At 39.0% G+C, this 18,665-nt stretch overlaps 2 protein-coding genes across 2 annotated transcripts; one reads left to right on the top strand and one right to left on the bottom strand.

The window, feature by feature from the left end:
- Positions 1-1,238: 1,238 nt before the first annotated feature.
- NBDY (negative regulator of P-body association) lies at positions 1,239-1,589 on the bottom strand. Its single transcript, XM_074337134.2, is given in 2 exon segments — positions 1,239-1,416; positions 1,419-1,589. Coding segments are annotated over 2 exon segments (213 nt in total). The 3' UTR covers positions 1,239-1,374.
- Positions 1,590-8,930: 7,341 nt separating this feature from the next.
- LOC109436954 (olfactory receptor 51I2-like) lies at positions 8,931-9,875 on the top strand. Its single transcript, XM_019715835.3, has one exon. It carries the CDS (start codon positions 8,931-8,933, stop codon positions 9,873-9,875), a length of 945 nt encoding a protein of 314 aa, XP_019571394.3.
- Positions 9,876-18,665: the final 8,790 nt, after the last annotated feature.

Genomic DNA, 18,665 nt, shown 5'->3' with positions numbered 1-18,665 from the left:
TCCCAATGTAAACTGTGAAATTTGGGTGATTAAAATCGATCAATGTAGGTTTATCAATTGTAACACATTACCACTCTGGTAGGTGATGTTGATAACAGGGGAGTTTACGCATGTGGGGGCAGGAGGTATATGGGAACTCTGTACTTTACTCTCGATTTTTCTGTGAACCTAAAACTGCTCTAAACATTCTTTAAACAAAATAAAAAAAATAAAAGAGGAAGAGAATCTCATCACTGGTTAAATTTATGGGATAAGGGGGAAGATCTAATTTTTCTTCCATATGGTTAGCTGGATGTTCTTAACACACTTTAATGAAGTATTCTGCCCTTCCCCACTAATTTGAAATGCCACCTTTAAATTCTTAGATAAGCTTGTATCTGTTTCTGGATTTTATACCCTGTTACTCTGACTTGTGTACACATTTCTATGCCAGTAATACATTGGTTTAATTTTTGTATCTTTCCCATATTATTTAATGTACATAAAGATCTACACAAAATTAACTCTAATTTTTTTCATCTAATTTATGAACAATTTATGGACTACATGAAATACTGCAAGTTGCTGACTGAGGTTCTCCCATTCTTGTATTTTTCACCGTAATTTTTATTAATGCTTTTAATTAAGATACCCTATTTACTTAATATGAATATTTTAGACGTAAAATGAAAAATTACATATAACAAGCACAACAACCCTCTTGACCAGGAAAACATTTAAGATGTAGAATATGGGATATCATAGAATACATAGATAAATACCATAGAAAAATTCACAGTTAAGGGAAGAGAATATTTTGCAAACTTAAAAAGAATGAGTGGATGGCCATTTGTAGAAGAAGGTCATATTTGACACTAATTTTAGTAATATTTTATATTTGGAATTGTTATGAAACATTTACTGAAAATTCACAATTTACTAAATAGTAGTTATACAGAGCTAATACAGCAATGTGAGACAAAATTTATTAGGACCTTAATGGAGTTATAGGAATTCAAAATTATACAGTAAGGACTGTCACCAAAAGGGTGTCACCAAAAGACAACGTGGATCGGCTGCTGCAGGATCATCTCACAGGTGTTATTTGCTTTGTGAGTTCACCGTGATCCTGGCCATGGCCTTCAATCTTAGACGCCTACCGTCTGATCTTGATCATGTCCCGGGATTCATCCAAATCAGGATATGGCGTTACGCTATGTCACAAAACTTAAAAATCACAACTTCCCAGCGCAGGACAACAGAAAAAGCAGGGTAGAATTGTCAATAATCTTCATTGTCTTCACTGGATATAAACTATTTTACAAATGCACGAAGGAAAAGGAGTCATACTGGAATCCTTCAAAGACTGGTTTAGGGTGGGAGAAGTATATTTTACTACTTCTCCGGAGGAGGAGGGTGCGACGTTAGGCCGTTAGGCCGGGTGTTGCAGGAGGAGGTGCCGAGGGGAGCGAAGTACTACCTCCATTCGGGGTTCCTTCCGGATAATCCCACCATGGAGCTAGGAGGCAGCGCTTTTTTCGAAGCTTGGTTTCCCGCGTGTTTCCAGGTGGGAACGTGGATCTCCCGGAGGTACAAGGTTGGTCCTCCATAAGGATTATAGGACCTGGCATCAGCTCTCTCTGCTGGACCCTGGCGAGGCCAAGAGACCTGAGATGGCGGCGGGTCCCCTCCAAGCACCACGAGCTCCCTTTCTTATAGTTACCACAAACATCCCCTTAAAGAGCAGGCAACACCTGAAGGCATTATCAGCCACTTATACTTGAGTGTAAATTAGTTATCAGACCCTGAGACTGGATCTGAATACAGGGCGCCGCTCAAAATGACACACGACAGATGGGATGGGAGAGGTCCCTGGGCAGGGCTGCGCCCTGGGAGTGGCTGAGGAGAGCTTCCTCTGATCACCTGGGCCCTGTGTCCAGGTGGCAGTTTTACAGGTAGGTATCCAAGGGGGAGGCACAGGGTGAAGTGGAAAGAGCATGGACTTTGCTCGCATTCCAACCCAAGCTCTACCACTTCCTACCTGCATGGCCTTAGCCGAGCCACTCACCTCCCTGAAACTTACAACCTCACCTAGGCCATGGGGCTTCTACTACTGTACCTGCCTTGCAGATGGGGTGCTTGAGAAAATGCTCCCTCCACGGAGGGAGTATTAAAATTCCCTGTAGGGCTCCTTAAAACCTTAAGGCCCCACCCCAGAATTTCTACTTTAGTTAGCCTGAGAGGGGACTAAGTGTTCTGACATGTTCCTAGGTGGTTCTGATGCTGCTTCTGCTGGGACCACTTCTCTATACAAATCAGGGGAGTCTATAAAAGCTGAGAGATCTGAGGGGAGCAGTGCAGAGCCTATAGAAAATGCCAAATACAAACCTGATATTTTGCAGTGATTTTCCTCCCCTGTCACCAGGGTTGGACAGAAGGTGCCCAGAAGGAAGGGAAGAGGTGGCATACAGGGCCACGGGTCAGGGGTCAGGGCTCTGAGCTCTCCCCAGTAACCACTCCCATGAGTGCGGAAGCCTCCCACTAACTGCATGATGGCAAGGCTTCCTTATGTGCCACGCACTCGCTTAGGGCTTCACACGAACCGTCTCCCATGATCTTCCCCCAAGCCTACAAGGCAGGTTATCAATACCCCCATTTCATGGGTAAGGAACCTGTGGCAGAAAGGATAACGGCCCCCAAAGGTGTGTCCCTGTTCCAATCCCCAGAATCTATGGACGTTACCTCACCTGGCAAAAAGGTGAGGTATGATCTTGAGAAGGATCTCGAGATGGGGAGGCTGTCGTGGGTTATCCAGGTGGTCCTGATGGAATCAGAAAGGTCCCTCTGCAAGTCAGCTGGTCTCTATCAGGGGAGCTTGGCACACTCTTGAGTTAACGGATGAATGAAATTGTTCTTTTAAAATGAGTTGAATGAATGATTGATTGAAGGTTGAATTGCTTGGGGGGTGCGGGTCATGATGCAAAAGCTTGCCGCTTTAATAGTCATCCAACAGGGGTGGCGGGTTGGCTCAGTTGGTTGGGGCGTGGTGCTGATAACACCAAGGTTGCTGGTTCAATCCCCACATGGGCCACTGTGAACTGCGCCCTCCTTGCACGTTGGCGCAGGCAGTTAACTTTTTTAAAAGTTGAGTTCAATGCCAGGCATTTAGCAGGCACCGGGTGGGCTGGGACTTCCGGGAGGGAAGCTGATTTTCCACCCCACCCATTCCCTTTCGGGAATCCCAGCGCTCCTCCCCTCCTCATTGTCTGGCCCAACATCCCTGTCTGCTCGCGCCGCGGGTCCAGAGCTCACGGGCAGAGGGATGGGACGGGGCGCAGGTGCGCGAGACCCGGCCTGGGTAGTGGTCTGGGGTCGTGCGCCCTGAACCAAGCCGACGCCCAAGTAGCCCTCGGGGATGGTGGGGGAGCGTGGCGCTTCCGGGTAGGAAGGTGAATTATATATTAATAAATTTTTAAAAAATCATAGAAACATGTAATCATTGAAACTTAAAAGTACAACTGCCGGGAACCCACGTGTCTATGAGATGCTACAAATAAAGTAGATGGAAGCCCTGAACCTGGGTGGGGGTACACAGGAAGGGGTCAGGTTTGTTTCCCAGATCTTAGCTGGTGGCCTTACGGGAAAGTCAGAAGTTTAGAATTACCAGAATGTGAAAGATTGATTTTAGCTTTTTTTTTTCTTTTTTCCATTTTCTCTGTTTTTGAGGGAGGTTGCAGAGAGAGAGAGAGGCAAAGGCAGAGAGACAGTCCATTAAATAGGAAGAAAAGGATAAACACAAAAACAAAAAAGATAGAGTTGATAATGATTAACAGGTAGATGAAGCATGTTTCAGGGTTTTAGCTGGATAAAAATTATTAGGTTTTTGAAAATGATAAGCGAATAAGTGAATGGTCTATGTTTGAATGCAGCTCTGCCACTCAGTAGTTTTATGACTTTGTACCTAATTTGACCTTCTGGGGACTCCTTTTTCTTATCTGTAAAATGGGTAGAGAGTATTTCCCTCTAAATTTGGTTGTTAGGATTTCAAGAGACGATGTCCACAAAATTCTTGATGGAGTTGTGGGAACATTATAAACACTGAGTATCATTGATGATTATTATGTTTCTATCACCTTCATCTCTAGCCAAGCCTATATTCTGGCTTCTGAAAGTATCTTAAGAGGACCTGGAGTGGTGACTTGGTTTGAGGAAAAAAAACCCTAGAGCTGAAGGTAAAGAAGAATGAATTATATTCCTGGCTTACCATTTACTAGCATTGGGCCCCTTGGCACTCACACGCCTCATCTGCCAGAAGGTCCTTAGGACCCATCCTTGAGCGGAACTCAAGGAGCCAGAGGACATGGTGTGGGGGCAGGTAAGCCCTGCTCAGCTGGGAAGAGAGGAGAGGAGGTGTTGCCTTGGCCTTTGCAGGCATACCTGAATCACCATGGGGAGAGATAGCCAGAGGTGTCCACTGGGAACCCATTGTTAGGAACCTATGCCTGGCAGGTTTTGGCAGGAGGGTATTATAGCTTACCATAGGAGGAGGGCAGACTTGTGGGATTGAGCCCATACCTGCGGGACCTGATACCATCTCTGGGTAGATAATGTTAGAATTTATTTGAACCGTAGGACACCAAGATGGTGTCTGAGAATTGCTTGGATATGTGAGGAAACTCACCTTCTCAACCCGCCAACACCACCCCCACCCCCACACACATGGAAATTGGTACCAGACCGTTAGGGTGCTTTGCACATTCTATGGCATAGGAAAGTTTCTCTACAAACAATTGGAAAAGGAGAGAAAAAAAGTATGCGTAGAAATGAAAAACATGGTATCCAATTAAATAAAGTCTTCCTAAAATAAAATGTGAAGGAGAAAGTCCCTCAGCAGATAAATATGGAAGATGAAAAACAAGAAAAAGACATGATCAAGAAATAGAATACCAACCCACACAAGCAGTAGGACAAATTCCTTAACGCCAGATGCTTAAGAGCTGAGAAGCACCTGATCCAGACAGAAGCAAGAGAACAGAGGGCTTCAGGAACGAGTTACCAAGAAAATTAAAAAGCATTTAATAAAATGCATTCACTGAGCTATAGTGTGTCCTTAGGAGTCTCCCAAACAAGAATATTAATTGTTATACTTATTCATCTACACATTCCAATGACTAATGGGAATGAATGACTTGATTTATAGTTTACTTTTATTAACGTATAGCTGACACCATAAACAGGGCAGGGACTGTGACCTTGTCATACACAAAAAGACAATCATTTTTTCATATGGGAAAATTTAAAGAGCTCAACTTATGACCAAGGAAAAAGAACATAAAATTCAGATAAATCCATGTGTATTGGTCAGTGCTTGGGTGATTTCCTAACTTTTCCCATGACAGTCAGTGTGACTGAGAAGAACTAGATGTATATTAGGTAATGAACTGAATCCTTTGGGCCGACTTGTGTATGAGTGGAATTGCTAAAAAGCTACTGCATTTTCAGCTTGGTTAGTCTCAGACAAACATTAGGGATCTGAGAAGTTCTTTCTAAACCCAACCTCTTTTACTATCCTCCCAATCTGTTCAAGTATGTTTCCTGTTACTAATCACGATTCCTTCCTGCTATATCTGCTAGTGTTTTCTTAGAAATGAATTGTGCTAACTTGTCAAGAAGTTATTCTTATTGTGTTGTACACTTAGGTCATTATCCATTCCCAATTGTTTTACTTTCAGGACCCAATATTTGGGATTTAAACATAATCATTACCGTTTATTAAGTGTTATATGGCAGCCAATAGGCTAAATTCCTTTCTATGCCTTGGATTGTTTAACCCATCCCAATCATTCTATGATGTAAGTATGACCATAACCCATTTTACAGGTGATAAAATGAGACTGTGTATTGGTTAGAAAATTTCTTCAGGCAAGTGGTGAATCTCAGACTCAAGCTCAGGTTCATCTAGCTCAAAACATTATCAGTTAATCCTTATTACTTATGTTGTCTCCCTAGCAGGTGTTCAATGCACCTATGTGAAGAAAGTAGCATAGTGCAGTGCTCTCAACACCTTCTTAACGAGGACAAATGCTTTCTATAGTTTGTCTTAGAATTACACTGTGTGTATGGTCCGTCACAGTGTACCAGTGCTTCTTAAACATACTTGGGGTGAATTTCATGGATGATCCAGGTGAGAATTTCACATGTTCTAATACATTCAAATGTTGAAATTAATTTATATGTGACTTAAGCACTGTTTATAGGATTCAGCATTGCTTGTGGATATTGGCCATACACGTATAATAGAAAAGCCATAAGCTAAACTGGAAGACATAGATTTAAATATTCTGCCACTAACAAGCTGTATAAATTTGAGGTGTCTATTTTTCTTTCTAGGCTCTAATGACCTCTTCTATAAAATGAGGGGCTAGATAGGATATTCTCACAGGTCCTTTCCAGTTCCGATCATTCCTACTCCTGTAGGAATGAGGGATGAAATACTAAATCAGACAGGAGTGGAGCATTGTAGATGCTTGATATTCCCAGCGGTCTGTGAGCTGCTGAGCTGATATAAACTCAAGGGACTTCCTGGATGCAGCCTTATATTGCTCAGACCAGGCAGTTGGCAGAAGTAACTGGGGACTGAGGGCAGGGCATGCAGGACCCCCATTACTGCTCTTTCTTCCTCTGCACCTTCCATGCATAGGGTTCTCCCAGGTAGGTAAGTTGGAGTGTCAGACACTCCAGAATCAGGTCCTACGGCAGTGTGCCTCTAGTTTAGAAATCCTGAGTGTTATAATATGACAATATGAAGGAGAAAATGCTGTCCTTAATCTGAGTTAGATTTTTGTCCCCCTGCATGTTTTCACCTTTATCACTTTCCCAGTTCTACACTTTCTATCTGTTGCTCTTGTTCTCTGAAATCTAGCCATGCTTTCTGCTTCAGAGATTATTTTCCCAGCAGGGACACCCCATCAATTTAGATGCCTTGGTGTGAATAAGTACCCCACACTTTTCTCAGAATAATGTGGTATGAGTGGGGTAATATAAAAAGACACTGGCTGCTTTGGGAGCCACTTGGCAGGACCTTACTTCGTGTTAACAGACTCCAAATCAAGGGCATCTGCATACTGCATACAGAGGCTAACAAAAATGTTTATGAAGTGTTTTCAGGTAAGAAAAACAAAGGGTTCTAAGAATATTGAATGGAGAAAAAATGCATTCTGAGAAGAAAGGACAGAGGAGTCCTGAGGCAGATAGAGGAGCAAAGGCAGATGAAAGTCGAGGTGAGGGTGGTGGGCAGGCTTTAGAACTCAGAGTTGCAAAGTCTTTGGGCCTAAGAGCTTTCACAACTGTCTACTTTGGGATCTTCACAACCTCTTTAGCCAAGTTTCTTAACATATCCAACTTACAACAAAGACAGGCAAAACCCAGAAGGGATCAGTAGCTTATTGAGCACATCTCCTGTTTAAGATCTTGCACTAAGCACGGCAGGGACTGAAACAACAAATGAGTCAGTACTGAGTTTTAGGAGCTGGTGAGTCAGAAGGAAAGATCGGACTCACACAGCTATAATGCAGGGCAGGCAGAGAAACAGGTACAGAAGGAGATGCAAACCTATGGCTGTGAGAATGGTTGGGGAGAGGTTACCTCTGCTGGCGGTGACCAGCCAAATTTCCATGGAGGAGGGCATCATTGATCCTGGGGTCTGGCAGGTGGATTGAATGGGCATGGTCACACATTCTGGGCAAACTCCAGGAGCTGGGGAGTGGTTGTTCATGTTTAGATGACAGAAAATAGATCTACCTGGATATCATGAGGTACAAAGAAGGAAAGTTTGAGATTTGAGACCAGAAATATTGATTTAGTATTGACCACAGAGCACTTTTAATCTAGGCTAGTGAGTTTGGATTTGATCCTTTGGTAATGAGGGAGCATTCAAGGTTTCTAATCAAAAAATGCCACTTTAGAATTTGCCTTTAGAAAATATTAGTCCTACTCCAAATTAGAAAATGAAATAGAAAGAAGCATGAGAATTGTTTCTTGGGTCTGAAGTGTGAGACACAGGTGAAAGAAAATGGAGAAAGGTGCTGACAGAGGCACTTTGGGGTCAGTGTTTTCATTGATTCCTACCTGGTTTAGTGTAATACATAAAGGAAAGAAAGTAAAAGTGATGTTTGAATCTCAATCTTAGGCATAATAATGGTATTATTCACAGAGATGGAGAACACAGATGAGAAGCAATTTTATGTTATAGAGAAATGATTATTAATCCAGTGACTTTCAGGAGTGAGGTGCTGTTCAGTTCTGAAGAAATGTTTAAGAAATGACTTTCAGTAAATTAAATTATACAGGGAAAAAAGTGATGCCATAAACTAAATGGTTAGAATGAAAAGATGAGTAGAAATATGGGAATCAAGTGCATTTTGATGAACGTCTGGAAGGTTATTTCTATGTATGGATATCTTTTTCTCCATCTATCTTCTGTCTGAATGAATGTATGGAATAACTGAGAGACTACAAAAGCTGAGAAGTCAGCATGAGAAATTGAAAAGTTTATGGTTTGGTGAATAAGTGGAATGTTTAGAAGGAGGACAGGATAGTCAAGAAAGCAGTGATCAGGAGAGTTTTGTCTTAAGTCTTTAACCAAATGATGCCCATAGATTGATAAAGAAAAGAGTTCAAAGCTTTAAACATGAGAAGAAGCATGCTGGCAATAGACAACATAACCAGTTCAGGCAGCTGGATAAACTAAGAAAAGTCAGACAAATCCAGAAATCTTGGTGACAGTGAGAGGCAAGGATGAGTGATTTGCTGAATAAAATCGAGTAATGCCATTAAGTGAAGGGCTGGATGGTGTATAAGAGCCTTAAAATATTAGGTCTAGGCCATGGATAAAACTATGTTTTGTCTTCTTTACAGGAGAGTGGTCTTACAATATAAACATTCATCCCAGCATGGGAGATAACCCCCACAACAGCTCAGAGTTGCCTTCTTTCATCTTGACAGGGCTCCCAGGGCTGCAGACTTCCAAACACTGGGTGTTTCTGCTCCTTGGTACCTTCTACATTGTCTCCATTGTGGGCAATGCCCTTATCCTTTTCATTATCAAGGAGGAGCAGAGCTTGCATCAACCTATGTACTATTTCCTGTCCCTGCTTTCACTTAATGACTTAGGTGTGTCTTTTTCCACGCTGCCCACGGTGCTGGCCACATTTTGCTTTTACTTACAGAAGATCAGCTTTGATTCTTGCATGGCTCAAATGTTCTTTATTCATCTCTTTTCCTTCACGGAGTCTGGGATCCTACTAGTTATGAGCTTTGACCGTTATGTGGCCATCTGTAACCCGTTGCGCTATGCCACAGTGCTCACTGATGCCCATGTGGCATGCATGGGCGTGTTTGTTATCATCCGCAGTTTCTGCATGGTTTTCCCACTGCCTTTCCTTCTGAAGAGGTTGCCTTTCTGCAAGGCCAATGTACTCTCCCATGCCTACTGCCTGCATCCAGATCTGATCCGCCTGCCCTGTGGCGACATCACTATCAATAATATTTTCGGTCTGTTCATTGTCATCTCTACCTTTGGCCTGGATTCTCTACTTATTCTCCTCTCCTATGTGCTCATACTACGCTCTGTAATTGCCATTGCATCTCGGGAGGAACGGTTCAAGACACTCAACACGTGTGTGTCACATATGTCTGCTGTGCTCATCTTCTATGTGCCGATGGTTGGTGTGTCCATGGCAGCTCGCTACGGGAGGCATGCCCCCCTGTATGTGCACACACTCATGTCCCTCATTTATCTTTTTGTTCCTCCAACACTCAACCCTGTCATCTATTCCATCAAAACCAAAGAGATTCGTCGGAGGCTTTGCAAAATACTACTGAGAACCAAGTTTTAAGCAGTAATTGTGTTGAACAGCCAAGAGTCAGAGGACATTTACTGTTAATCCACAAATTTGAGTTTTTAAGTCATTTTGACCAGGCTTTTTAAATTCCCTTTGGGGCACTAACTTACTTTTAGGATTTCTGCCACCAGATGTTTAATGACATCCTGGAACTACTTAGGACTCCAGCCAAGAGGTTTTGGCGAGGTAAATAAACTGGGTCATAATTTAGCAAAAAATGTTTGCTCAATTTTTCTCTTTTTTAATCAGAAAAATGTACATTCTCATAATCAGTCCCTAAAATTTTCACAATATGTTTCTATTATCCTTGTTTAAAGTGAATCATCACAAAGGAATTTATTACCATGAAAACAGTACCACCATGGGTAAAGGGTTCTTTTCCCCAATATTATGGCAAAGTCAGTTGTATTTTCAATTCTTTGAGGAACTCCCATACTAGTCTCCATAGTGGATGAACTATTTTACATTCCCATCAACATTGTGCAGAGTCCAGATTCCTCCACATCCTCACCAACACTTGTTATCGTTTTGTTTTCTTGATAATAGCCATCTTAACTGGTTTGAAGTGAAATTTTTGTGATTTCAATATGCAGTTTCTTGCTAATAGAGACATTCAGCATTTTTTCATAGATCTGTTGGCCAGTTGTATGTCTTCTTTGAAGAAATGGCTATTTAACTCCTTAGCCCATTTTAAAATCAGCTTTTTATTCTTTTGCTGTTGAATTATAAAAGTTTCTTATATATTTTGGAGACTGACCCTGTATCAGATATATGGCTTGCAAATATTTTCTTCCATTTCATGAATTGCCTTAATACTCTGTTGATTGTTTTATTTGTTATGAAGAAGGTTTTCAGTTTCATATAGTCCCATTTGTTTATTTTTGTTTTTGTTGCCTGTGCTTTTGATGTCCATATTCCGTGTTTCCCCAAAAATAAGACCTAGTCGGACAATCAGCTCTAATGCATCTTTTGGAGCAAAAATTAACGTAAGACCCAGTCTTATTTTACTATAATACAAAACTGGGTCTTTAATATAATATAATATAATATAATGTAATGTAATGTAATGCAATGTATGTAGTGTAGTGTAATGCAATGTAATGTAATATAATGTAATATGATATAATATATAATACGGGATCTTATATTAATTTTTGCTCCAAAAGATGCATTAGAGCTGATTATACCGCTAGGCCTTATTTTCGGGGAAGCAGGGTCACATGATCCAGTAATCTCACTTTTGGGTATTTATCCAAAAGAACTGAAATCAGTATCTCAGAGAAATATTAGCACTCCCATGTTCATTGCAGCACTATTCACAATAGCCAAGATGAGGAAACAACCTAAATGTCCATCAGTCAATATATGGATAAAGAAAATGTAGCATGTATATACAATAGAATACTATTCAGCCTTGAAAAAGAAGAAAATTCTGCAATATGCAACAACATGGATGGATCTTGAGGACATTATGCTAAGTGAAATAAGCCAGTCACAGGAAGACAAACACTGGATGGTTTCGCTTATATGAGGTACAGAAAATGGTCAAATTCATAGAATCAAAAAGTGAAATGATGATTGCCAAGGGCTTGGCAGAAGGTGAAATGAGTAGTTACTAATCAATGGGCATGAAGTTTCAGTTAAGCAAGGTGGATAAGCTGTTGAGGTCTGCTGTACAACATTGTACCCATAGTAAACAATAATGTATAATTCACTTACAAATTTGTTAAGAGAGTAGCTCTCATGTCATGTTCTTAGCACAACAAAAAAATAAAATAAAATAATTATGTTAAAAGAATATTAGTTAAAATTACACACACACACACACTCACCCCAGGGTGACAAAAAATGTATATAAGTGAACACTTTGGTCACCATTGCTCAAGCAGTAGTTTGCTGTAATCAGAAGTGTCTGGATGCTGATGGTAACCACTTTGAGCACCTCTTGTAATTGCAGAAATCAAGCATGACTTGTATTCAGCTTTTGTTATCGGTATATATTGAGTATTACAATTTTAATAGTTTATTTCCTTTCTTAAAGTGTGTATACATTTTTTTGGCACTCTGTGTGTGTGTGTATTTATATATATAATATATATATGATACAATAAGTATAGTTGTGCATGTCAATATTTATTTCAAGTTAGAACACTGTTCACCCCACTTTTAGTATGAGATAAATATAATTGCATAGATATTTTATTAAATAATCTAACTTTCAGCAATAATAACATTTGGTAAATTTGGGTAATATTTTTATGAAAAACAAACAAGAGAAAGTTAAGAAATTAAGTATTCAATTTAGGACACTATGAAAGAATAAAATACTATGTAAAGTAATTGAAAATAGTTAAAATAAAATATGCGAATGGATGTGAATAGGAAAGAGTGAAAATAATCCAATAACTAATCCTTTGACAAGCTAACCGAACAGACCAACCTTTGGAAAATCTAATCAAATGGAAAATAAAACTTAAAAATCATACATAATAATAGATTAGAGTTATTTTTAAAATGACAGTAGAATGTTCTACAAGTAATTTGAAATCTTGAATAAACTGCTATTTTGGGAAAATTATAAAGTGTAAATAAAAGAATTCACTGATAATTGAGCAAGAAATTGAAAGTTAACAGTTATACTCCCACCATCTCCAACATATCTTTTTACTTGCTGCCCCACAAATTTCAAGAAATAGGTCATTCATCTTATATGCAGAGGGTGCCTTAGGAAAGGAAAAAACTGTATTAAAATTGCAATACTCAATATATACGGATAACAAAAGACAAATACAAGTCACACGTGACTTATGCAGTTACAAGAGCTGCTCAAAGTGGTTACCATCAGTGTAATTTTAATACAGTTTTTTCCTTTCTTAAAATGTGTATACATTTTTTTGGCACCCTCTATATTTTAAACCATAAATAAAATTGGAAAGCTATGTAAAAGGTTAAATATAATCCATATAAGCAATACAGAAAAATATGTATCAGCAAAAATTCTATAGATTAAATACAGTAATGGAAATATATGAAAAGACAGTGGAAAGTTTGTGAACTTAATTGTCCGACCTCCATATGAGTAATTATTAAAAGTTGCTAATATAGTTAAGCAATACAGACAAAGAATAATTGACATATATCCTAGGATTTTTCAAAGCTGTTTTTTCAGAAATTTTTCAATCTACTTCATCATATTAATAAGCAAAATAACGAAAACATATGTGTAAGCAATAGTAGAGACCAGAGAAGATATCTAATGAAAAAAAAAATCCATCCTATATAAAAAGAAATTTAAAAAGTTTCTGTATATTTTCTTAATGTGTTAGATCATATACTTTCTGGTTAAAATAAGGGAAAATAATTTTGTCATTTTGGCTATTATTATTTACCATTTTTTAGAGGAACCTTTGAGTAATGCAACAAAATGTGAGACAGAAAGGAGCTATTTTACCTTATCCTTTTACCTGTAATTGAATATTAAATCCTGACAACTCTAATTAGACTTTGGCTTATCCAATCGTTGCCTCTACCTCACCAGTGCTGCCTTCTTTTTGCCCTTCATTATCACCCCTCACCTTGGCAATATCTCCAAAATGATCTGATTGTTCCCCATTTTTGTCTTTCAGTCTTCCATGCTGTAGCCAGAATGATCTTCCTAAAGAATCTACCTGGTTATAAAACACCCATAGTCTTGAATGACTCCTACTGCTTAAGGATAAAGTCCAAAACCCTTAACATGTCTCGTAATAATATTACCATTGAATCCATCTCTTACATCTACAATCCCAGGCCCCTGCCCCACCCCCACCCCCCCAAAAAAAAATTGTTCCAGCCATATAGAACTGCATGTAATTCCTGAACAAACAGGCTGCTTTATGCTTCTATATTTTTGTTCTGATAGCTTTTGTTTTGAATATCCATTTTTATCTGCCTGGAAACTGCATATCATTCTAATTATTCATCTAAAACTATTATTTAGACAGATACCATGAGCCAGACACTGGCTCAGCATTTTTAGCACTTCCTTTACTACCTGCCTTCCATCTACCTGGTCCCCTCAGCTCCAACAGTGGTATAATAGATGTTTTATTATTTTCAGGTACTTGTACTGTATTTGTGTAGAATTATACCATAGCACCTAGATACCATTCTGCCCTTCTCTGTATATGAGCTCCCTATTTTATTCATAAGCTTCTTGAATGAATGGATGTTTGTTAATAGAAAGAGGGTAAACTTCGTGCAACGTAGATTTTAGCTTTGGAAAAATCCCAGTCTCTCTGAGCCTCAACTTATATATAAAATTGCTACAAAACTAACCAGATTGTTGTGTTTTAATAAAGTTTAGAGATAATGTATGTAAGATAATAATATATGTAAGGTGGTTGGTACATTGCTTGGCATATAATAAGTACTTAATAAGGAAAATTTTTACTTTTGTGGTCACCAAATTGTTGTCAGGACTTAACAATATTCAAATTACATAATAGATGTCAATAAATACTTATGGATTGGATAAATGAATGAATGCAACCATATTTGCAAGTGGTGTAATTTGTGGATCAAGAAAACTTAAAAGGAGTTTAAAGGGAAGGGTTACCAAAAATTGAGAAAATTTGCCAAATGTAACATAATAATACAAAACTAGTACTTTCAAAAATAAGGCAAATATTTTAATTACTAAATAGTTAAATTATAAAACTTAAACAATTAATGCATCTCAGTAATATTTTAATGAGACATTTTATGGAATAAAACTTCAAGTATTATTGATAGGTTAGAAATAAACTTGAATGAATGGTTACAAATGCATGTGCCTTGGTGGAAGATTAAACAAATAGTGAAGGTGTCATTTTTTCCAAATTCGGTTTACTTAATTCTGAATATTTTTCAGAATACAACAACATGATTTTAAAGTTAATTTAGAATTACTGTACAATTGAGTTACCCTCCCTCAAAAGTACTAAGAAGGTGAGAAATGGGGCAGGAATAGAGTAGCCCTCTCATACGCTAAAACATAAAGAACCCCCCTCCCCGCGCAAAGTTATACTAATTAAAATAGAGGCTATGGCTACAACAGCAGATTTCTAGCATAAGATAGCTTAGAAGAATGTATAAACCACTGTAAAGTTGTATTGCAAACAAAACATTTTCCAACGAATATTTCTAGCATGCTGACAATTATTTTCTTGGTAAACACACTAACATGTAATATGGTTTTTAAATATTCATACATTTGCACAGAAAAAGTATTTGGAAGCATTAGCAGAAATTTCACTAGTAGTTGTCTAATTAGTGAGAATTAGGAAGATTCCTTTTCTGTTTATTTGTATTTTCTACTTTTCTATAAAACATACACATCATGTTTTAAATAAAATGGGGTGGGGTGGGGAGAGAGATGCAAGCAAATGAATAATCTGAGCAGTCCTAGAAGGTGAGCCTCGCAGGGGAGCGGTTTGAGTGTTGCTACTCCAGCTGGCTCCCCATAGAGGTGCTTTCCAAGTGTTCAACTCAAGGAATAAGCATTTCCTTTTCTTAAGGGAGCCATTCTTTTCCCGATGTGGCTAAGAGCTGTGGAGGACCAATATCACTATTCTGGCTCCCAAGAGACTCCTCCCACCTAGTGCATATCAGGGACATATCAAACTTTCACTCCCCACATCCCACTTCACCAGAAGCCTGTGCCAACCAGAATGTTTGTCTTGTGATCAAAGGATAATATCAGATAATTAGTTTAAAGCAAAATAACAGGATATTTATCTATGGCAGACCTGATGCCAGGACTAGTCCCACTTGATCTATTCATTCAACTGGGCTGCACCAGTCATTTAAGATCAATAATGCTAGTTTTACCAGTTGCAAAGTAATATGAATAACATGTCTTGATGGCTTAATAAGTGACAGTCAAAGTTCAAAGTTTATTTTATCCTTAAAAACATCATTAGCTCCTATCAGTAGGCCAATGATGTAGGCAAAATTATTATTATTTTTTTTTACAGGTGAAGACCCTGAGGCACAAAGAGAGCAAGTTGAGGAGCAGGACGTGAACCCAGTCTCTCTCTGAAGTTCATGACTAGCGTGATTTTGAGCTGGTGACATGACTTTGAAAACTTTTGCAATTCTTGTCTTTTCTCTTAATGTCTTCTACAGATAAACATATTTAACAATGATGGCCTTAATTTGGGCTTCAGATCTGCAAGATACCAAATCATGAAGGAAGCTCATCCGTTCATTCAGTAGCTATTTATTGAGTACCCATGATGTGCCAGGCCCCATGTTAGATACTGAAAGTATTTATGGAGCATAAGGCAGAGAGGTACCTACCCTCTTAACTCACAATGTTGCCATACAGCACGATGGTTAAGAGTACCGAGATTCAAATGCTAGTTCTACCACTTACATTTTTTGTGACTTTGGAAAAGTTATTTAACTCACTGTGCTTCAGTTTCTTATATACAAAACATAGATAATAGGGGTACCTATTTCATAAGGCTGTTGTAAAGTTTAAATGAATTAGTGAGGTTGACCAATACATAAAATGCTCAATACATGAATGTTATTAATGAGGGGAAACAGTTATAATCCAGTGAGAGAAGATGCCATGATTACTACCTGTGGTAGCCCAGAGAAGGGCTAACACAGCCTATAGGGCCAAAAATGTCTCTAGTGAACATTGGCTTACATTAATTAAGGTAGAAAAGTGAATCAGATACTTTACAAAGATTCTGTCTTGTTAGAAATGAAAACATGGCTTAGATTAGGAAAAACATTGTAAAAAAACAATTTTAAGTAAACACCTAAGTGTGGGCCATTCTGTACTATGGGGCTGGTAGGTAACTAGACACACTGACAAAATAGCTTAGGTTGAATAGGTGTGCTCATGTCATCTGCACCTTGACATGTGATTCACCAAATGCCGTGGAAAACCATTTTGCAGGCACTTATGGAAAGAATGCTGATGCTGTTATGTTGATGGGGTTAGTTATGATAAAAAAATTAGTTACATACTTGCTATTTGCTAAACATTGTACTAAATGAATTGAACATATTAAAGAATAAGAAAGACATAGACTCATCTTTCTTGGAACTTATGTAGTAATTGTAGTAGAAGAGAGGCATGGAATAAATAATTTACTGTTTATATTAGGTCACTTAATCACAACCCTGTAAGTTACTAGAAAAGAACAATGGAGAATGTTAAATAAGCATTTATTAGGCTAGACGGTTATGGGAATTGTCCATAAGGCAGTTAAGCTAAGAGCTAATGGATAAGAATCTAGTCAGAAAAAGGGAAGGTGAATGGGGAAAAGCTTCTACGACATGGGAAATGGCATTTGTGAAAGCCACATTTGTGAAAGCCACGAGGAAGGAGTAAACCTTACATATTAAAGGAACTAAAAGAGCATTACAGTTGCAATAGAAAGAACAAAAGGGAAATGGCTCAAGATAAAGTTCGAATGGAAATCAGTGTCATAACACAGGGTCCTCTGGTCCACATACAAATTTGGACTTTACCGTAATAGTAATGGAAATAATATGATGTAATTATACTTAAAATATTTTTGTAATTTGGAAAGTGAATTGGAAGAGTTGTGATATGACAGCTGCCTTCCTTTCAAACTTGCTGTGAGAGTCAGAGGGTCTGGGATTTAATCCAGCTCTGTTTTTAACTTACTGATAGATTATTTCTGGGCTTCATGTCCTCTTCTATAAAATGAAGGACAATCCAGTTCTAACACAATGTCTTTGAAACTTCTTAGGGAGAAAACTGCCAGGACACAGAAGAGCCATACATCCAAGATTTTTTACATTTCCTGATACCCCAGCCACTTCTGAGCCCTGAGGCTTATTGGACCCAGGGGACTCTTAAGAGGCAGTTTTACAGCTCAGGGCATGGAGGGGTGGAGGCTGGCAGGGAGGTTTTGTGCAGAGTGTGCGGAGTTCTTGGTGTTTCTTCCCTAGTAGACACTTCATCTGTAGCTCCTGCATGGTCTTCCCACTGCTTTTCCTCTGAAGAGGCTGCCCTTTTGTAAGGCCAACATACTGATCTATTCCTACTGCTTGCACCAGATCTGATCTGCCTGCCCTGTGGAGATACCACCATCAACAGCATGTACGGCCTGTTCATTGTCATCTGCCTTTCGTGTAGACTCAGTGCTCACCCTTCTCTCCTAGTGCTCATACTGCATTATGTGTTGTCCATTGCCTCCCGGGAGGAAAGACTTAAGACACTCAACATGTGTGTGTCACATATCTGTGCTGTGCTCATCTTTTATGTGCCCATGGTTGGTGTGTCCATGGCTCATCAGTTTGGGAAGCATTCCCCTGAGTATGTGCACAAGTTCATGTTCCTCGTTTATCTCTTTGTTCCGCTGATGCTCAACCCGATTATTTAAGACTAAGGAAATTCGTAAGAAGCTGCACAAGATGTTATTGGCACACAATTTGTGACTGGGGAGATACCTTCTGGAAAGCCAGGTACCCTAGGAGTTAGTTGTTATTGCTGATTTTTTGGTGTACTAAGCTAGGCATTTGCAGGATTTCAATCTCGTTATATGTTTAGGCCTATGATTGGGTACCTGCCATTAGTTTTATGGTATAACCTGGCCATAACCCATAACTCAAAACATCAAGCCACCTTACATTGTAATTAAATATGTCACAGGTTGCCACAAATAATTTCTCTCAGACCTAACAAGGAAGTGGGTCTCCAATTCGACCCTTTTATTTGTCCCAATATACTAGCAACATCTATGCTTTCAAGTAAATCTCAAAAACAGACAAAAA

This window comes from Rhinolophus sinicus, chromosome 14, assembly GCF_057876585.1.
Source record: "Rhinolophus sinicus isolate RSI-liver-muscle chromosome 14, RSI-T2T, whole genome shotgun sequence".
In the NCBI taxonomy this organism is placed as follows: domain Eukaryota; kingdom Metazoa; phylum Chordata; class Mammalia; order Chiroptera; family Rhinolophidae; genus Rhinolophus; species Rhinolophus sinicus.
The sequence above is the reverse complement of the archived record's forward strand: the minus strand, read 5'-3'. Positions and strand labels throughout refer to the sequence as shown.